Raw genomic sequence first — 6,491 nt, forward strand, 5'->3', positions numbered from 1 at the left:
TTCCTGTAAACATCTCTGGTCGTCTGTCTCATTTGAAGGCTTCTAACTGCAGGGAATTGAGCGAGCAGGGAGCTATATTTCTCCCTCTTTGCTTCTGCTGATGGTATTTGCTCTGCAGCTGATTCAGGTACCGATTTTAGAGCTACTAAAGTGCTAGATCGCCCTTGCTACCTCTCAAGGCTGCTCGAGGCTTTCTAAGGCATTGAAATACAAGCGCTAGCCGGTATAAAGCTGAAAAGATACCTTCCACATAGAACTGACCTCTCTGCTGAGCTGACTAGTGACTTCAGTGTTAATAAGGCATTATTTGTTAGGTCTCTAAATGAGTGGGTCATAGCTTCATTCAGAAGTCATACAGTAGAAGGGCCTATCCAGACTATGCTAACCTTTCACAGCAAATACAGCCCTCTTCTGCAGTCTGTTGGTGTCCTGGGGTTGTTCAACAAGGCCAGAACTTACAATACACAAGTAAGGACCTGAAGTCACCAAGGAGATGGGACAGTTCAGTGGCGCTGCTGTAATGACAGCACTCCAGCATGTCCAGCAGGGTTGTGTATCCGACATACTGAAATTAGTGCAGACAGTTAAAAGCAACCAAAGCCTTGTCTTGATGGGTATGTTGCTTCCTGGGGCAGAGTGGCTCAGCCTTCTGTTTTTCCAGTCGTGGCAGGTGTGCTCAGAAGGGTGTGGGATTTGGAAGGTGCCTGGGTCAGCAGTGGGCAGGCAGCTATGTAATCAAGTCTGGTATGCTGCTGTTGTCCAGGTGTGGCCAGACAGCTCTTGTGTGGCTTGGAGGCAGGAGTAGGTCCTGTCCCTCTGAAAAGTTGAAGGCACAATGAGGTCCTGAGCCAGTGCTGCAGCATGATGCACTGAATAGCAGTGAGGAGTAAATAGTAATGGGCAGTGCATATTCTGCTTGGAACAAATCTCTGTTTCATGAAGCAGAAAAAGTCCCAAGGAGAGAATTACATGACCTGTAAGGACAAAACAATTATGTATGACTACTTTCCGGCATGAGCCTGGCATCTTGAGAGTCCTTAGGGGATTTAACCTGTCATTTAGGATGTATTTTTGTCTGCTGAAGACACAATGAGTTCAGGTGACTGCAAGTGGATACAGAACTTGCTGACTTGGTGAGACTGGGTGCTTTAGTTTGGGGTGGATAGGCAGAGTGTTTTTCCTAAGGTCTCATGCTGTGGAGCTCAGTGCTTGAAATGGGCAGCTTCTCTCCAAAAGAGTTTAAAATCTGGGTGAAAAAGGTGGACATTTTCAGAATGGTGAAAGGTTGGTCACCTTCACTTTTTGTGAGTGAACACTGAGGCACTGGGAGACACTGTTTTCTCTGTAAGTCCACCCAGGGAAGCTTGTTTAGACTCATTCTGGGAGTGTTATTTCAGTGCCCCACAAATATCTCCTTTTCAGCATGGCTATAACACTGGTGGTAGTATTTCTGCTGGCAAAAGAAAAAGGCACCCCAAATTTTTCAAAAGGCCAGCCTTTTTGATGTGAGAGCTGGGTGTATGGCATTGAAAGATCATATTTTTGGCATATGGATACAGACCAAAGTTAAAGGTTTGCATGAGTATTGCATTAAAAACCTCTTTTCTCTCCTGTCAGCTCCATTTGCTTGTTTTCTGAATGTAATGCACTTTCCCCCCCAGATTGTGCATACCCCTTTGATTTTGAAAGACAACAAATTTCAGACTTACCAGCCTGGTTCATGAGCTGCTAACTCTTCTGGAATGTAGATCAATCCTCCTTAGCTGTTGTTGTAAGTTGGGCAATGCACACCGAGTCTTACGAAATGACAGAAAGAAGACATTAAGTGTACAGCTGCTGTTACCTGTGCATTTACAGTAAAATTGTTGCATCTGTCTAGCCCCAAGGCAAACAAAAATTTCTTTCCAATAGTAGACTCTGGGTTTTTCATTGTTTATCACCTTCAAGAAGTATGCAGCTTTTTGACATGCACTTTGTTGTTCAGCAAACATGAAGTCGGTAAATGACCTTATTAAAAGAATTTGGTTATCAGGCCTGAAAGGGTTTGGTGATAACTCAGAGGGATTTTATCAATTTTGTTAATGAGGTGATTGCTTGTGGATTAGGAAACATTATTGACAAGCAAACCATTACCTTAAGAAAAATATGCCTGTGAAGGAAGTCTCTAGGATCTTATCTCACTTGTTGCAGCCAGTAAGATAACTTTTTTTTGCTGATACATTATCTGCTCAAAAACACTGCAAAATGTTTGTCTCAGCAGTTAGTGAGTAGATACTTCAGAGTTAAGAGTGATGATTCTGATTCAGAACTGCATAGAAAATGTGGGTGGCAGATACATCTGAGTAGTTTGGGACATAGGTCTTTTGCCCTTCACATAGATTTGCCAGACTTGTGTCTGGTCACAAGCCTTGTTTTTGTCTCGGTGGCTCAGTTCCCAGAAGACTGAACATTAGGCAATGCATGTACCCTTGGCTGGAGGAAATGGCTGCTGTGGAGGACAGGATCACTGCTGCTTTGTGCGTATTTGCGGGGATGTTAAGAGAGACCTGCCTCCCCCAGGACTTCTCTCCCATGTTCTCAGCAGGGAAGGGTTTTTCTTGGAACTGAGTTGCATATGAATCAGGACAGCTCAACCTGTAGAGAAGAATGCCCCCTCACCGCTATCTGGAAATGTTATGAATGGTTTGCTTTGTCTAGGCAATAACCAGTTTTTTGGTTGGAGCCTTAGATGAAGGGAGACTTACATGCTTTCCCCACTTTTTTAGGTCATTGTGTCTGGTTATCGAATGCGACTGCAAGATCTCTGCAAAAACTCAACATTGTCTGAATTTCTCACCATCCAAAATCAGACGGCAGCCACAGACTCTGAAGCCTTCATTTGCACCTTGTCAAAGGAAAAACTCCATGCAGCTGAGCAAGCCTTCCGTGCTAACCTTAATCCTTTGAAGCCTCTTCAGGTGAGTTTGCTGGCCCCACCTGTACGAGTGTCATTGACACAGTGACATTTTCCAGGGCTTTCAGTCTAGGAACTCATCCCTGCATTTGCAGAACTGCTCAGAGGCAGTTAGAAAGAAGAAAGATGGTTGGTCTTTGTCATGGGAGCATGAACAACATTGCTTCTTCCTGTCATTCTTACCCTTCCTGTTCAGTCTGCTGCTTGCAGAGCATAAATGTGTGTGGTCCACAGTTCCATTTTAAAAGGAAAGTCTTTGCTGTGTTGTAACAGAAAGGCTCTTGGTTGTCCCTTTGTTTTAGTCAAATGTTGTATCTTGGCTGGAACAAGCCTAGATATAAGACTGGCTTGTGCTGAGCGCTAAAACCATCGCACTCTGCCCTTAGCATGGCACCACTGAGTGCGGAAGTTTCTAGCCACTGACAGGACACAACCTTTAAGCAGGTTTAAATCATACGAAGTAGAGTCAAGTTTTAAAGTCCTGTTTCAAAAATTAACCAACTGAATGGGTATTGGGGGAAGAATTCATGAACTTCAAGAACATACATTATTTACAGGATGACTGGAGACTAGAGCAGACTTGGATCTGGGACAATCCAGTGATGTTTGCTACAGATCAGCAATATCTGTTAAAATATAGAAGTTTGAGGAATTCAGTGCTGGAAATAACAGTAGAGTGATGAAAGGACCACAGAACCCACTCTGTTACCCACTAAAACAAATATTCTATTGTTTGCTGTGTGAGTTTTCAGATTTGATGAGCCTTTCAGTACTGAAAGTCATGTACCACTTGCTTGGCTTTGTCCCCAGTCAAAGAGGGTCATTATCAAGTACTGGAATCATATTACTCTGCTGCACAGTACGTAGCGGTCAGTGACTTCTCTCCACAGCTTGTCTTCTGTTTTCCACATGTCCTCCGTCTGCACTTTCTTTACTGCTGGAAGAGCAAGACAACCCATAAGCATTAAGAGATGTGGTAGCGACACTAGAATTGTGACAAAGATGGGCTGTTCAGAGAGGAATGGCTATAATTAGTTTCCTGTCTTCAGTTGTATGTGTATGTGCACATATATACATATTTTACTTTAAACCATTCAAAGGTGCTAGAATTTTGGGGTCTTAAAGGGAAGAAAATAGCCAGCTATTGTACCGCTCAGAATTGGTTTTCTGGGCTCTGTGGAGACTCAGTCTTATTTTTCTTATTTACAGAAGCTTCTGCAGTGTAGCTGACAGAAGCAGGTATTGAGTGTGTCTGTGTCATTAGGTCTGTATTGTTGGTTGGTGAAAGGAAACAGTCATAAGTCACTCTGTGCCTCTTGGCAGCAGCAGTATCGATTTAAGACATTATGTGCAGCTTTGGGGGGGGTTTCTGAGAGGCTGGGTCATGATCTTGTCTTCAAGGGGAAAAAAGCTGGAGTCCAGAAGCCAGCAGTTCTAAACCTGCTGTGCATTGTTGTCTGGTAAAGGTCCACAGTTTTCCTCAGAAGTGTGTCACAGTGTACCCTCTAGTTAAGCTGCTGTAATGCATCAGTGAATGAAACAGAAACTAACTCGCTTCAATGTGGCCAGGCAAAATGGATAAATGAATAGGATCACAACCAACGCATTTGAAACTTAGTGTCTTTAGAGGCTAGAAAGCACCCTGACCTGCAGTAACATCTTTGTTCAAAGAGAGAACTTTCTGCTCATGAACAAAGGAGGCTTTTGACGCAACTTATTGAAGGCACTGTGTGTCAAATCGTGGACATGCACACTGAAGATAGCATGCTCTGTTATCTACTGCAGAGTCTGTAAACCAATGCCAACAATTTGTCCAGGGATTAATTTTTATTTTTTTCGCTTCATCTCTTTGATGTACTTCATAGCAAGGCATTTCAGTAAGCAAAGTAAGGGCCAAGTCAAATGGAGATGCAACAGTGATTTAGAGACAGGTTTTTAGCTTGTGTAATTGGACATGAGCTTCACTGGTTGCACTGTTTTGCGATTTATGGAGAGGCAGCATCTTAGTACAAGAAGGTTAATACAAGGGCTTGCAAGTGTGTGCAAGAACTTTGTAAATTCAACACCAAGGGCTTGAAGTGTAAACTGGAAATTTGTGCCTCTCTGATAGCCGGGCAGTGAAGTGGCTATGGTTTCTTGAAATGTCTTAATAGATATGACTTAGCCTGGCATGCACCTGCTTGTTTTTGTCCCTGTGCATTCCTGTTTGTTACTCCCTCTGCAAGGTGATGCAGTAAATTTCATCATGGAATTGATCCGGATTAAAAGTCTCTGACCTGATTGTATGTTTATACAAATATTTATGCTGAAACTTGAAGGGGAGGGTGCAGGATTGAGAGCCCTATGATCAAGGAGTGAGTGCGTGGGTTGAGACCCTGATGATAACACTAACTTCTGCTGGCTTAAAGTGTGTGTGCATTTGTAGCCTTGGGGAAACTCTTAAGTGTTCTAAGTAGCTCGCAAAAACGCAGTAATTGCTAGCAAATTATGGACAGATGAAGGTTTTAAAAAAGAAATTAAAGTGCTTGCATAATGAAATGCATGAGCTTGAAATGTCACAGCACTGTAAGTTTTTTTAAAAAGAAAGGTAAGGAATAAACACTTTACATACGTGCTCCTCAGTTTTATCCAGAACACCTAGAGTGTTGCCCAAAGGGCAGTAGTACAGTTAAGACAAGAACTTCTAATTAAAATTTCACACTAGGATTCTAGCTCTGTCACTGATCTTTTGTATTACTTCAATTTAGCCTGTTCTGTAATATGAGAAAACAGAGCCAAGTACATTGGAGGTTAAAGTGTGTCTCCTTACTCTTTTTTATGTAAGGACCTATTTGAGGCAGACTGTTTGGATCAAAACCCAGCAGAAAATCTGGGTGTGATCACAGGGCACCAAGGTGGAGGATCAACTTTCCTTATTCTGAGTCTTCACTCCACTAGAAGACAAAAGTGTTTCAAAAAGTCAGATTCCCTTTTCCATCATCTGTGTCTTAGCCTGCGTCCCTTCTCTGAAGCCTTTTGACCAACAATACTACAGGACATAGAATAGGTTGTACAAGCTCGTTGTGTGGACACATCGCCTCTTCTTGAGGCTTGCCTTGCACTGGGTGATTGAGACTGAGGCAGGAGAACCTGGTTTGAGAACAACAGTGAAGCAGTGCATCTGACTGCATGCATTCAAATTTCCTTCCTGGCCTTCTCCCAGTGGTAGGCCAGCAGTTGTCCCATGGAGGAGCTACCCAGTTTGGGAAAGACTAACAAGAGCAACGACAGTAAGTTCCCAGCCATCACAATGCAGTCCAGTGGGACATTTCTGACTGTCTTATATTACAGAAGTATCTGTTTGTATTTCCGTCTGCAAATCTGCCCAGTTTTGAATGTGATTTGGTGGGGGGGAAGGTTAAATGACAATTCAGATTGTTCATGTGGGGTTTCATCTCTTGGACAGCACTGCCTAAGAAGGGCTTTGCCATACTCATTTCCAGTGGTATGGTTCTGTAATAAGCCATAAATATTCTGTGTTGTGTAGTGCAGTGGTCCT

The 6,491-nt window shown here is 43.0% G+C and overlaps 1 protein-coding gene across 1 annotated transcript in view; it reads left to right on the forward strand.

The window, feature by feature from the left end:
- ABCA1 (ATP binding cassette subfamily A member 1) overlaps positions 1–6,491 on the forward strand; it is an 84,776-nt gene that overhangs the window by 38,551 nt on the left and 39,734 nt on the right. The window contains exon 8 of the mRNA XM_017739346.1: positions 2,766–2,957. Within this exon, the coding sequence (XP_017594835.1) occupies positions 2,766–2,957 (192 nt within the window). The remainder of the gene's footprint in view (positions 1–2,765; positions 2,958–6,491) is intronic.

The sequence above is a fragment of the Corvus brachyrhynchos genome, unplaced genomic scaffold (genome assembly GCF_000691975.1).
Source record: "Corvus brachyrhynchos isolate BGI_N302 unplaced genomic scaffold, ASM69197v1 scaffold547, whole genome shotgun sequence".
Taxonomy (NCBI): Eukaryota; Metazoa; Chordata; class Aves; order Passeriformes; family Corvidae; genus Corvus; species Corvus brachyrhynchos.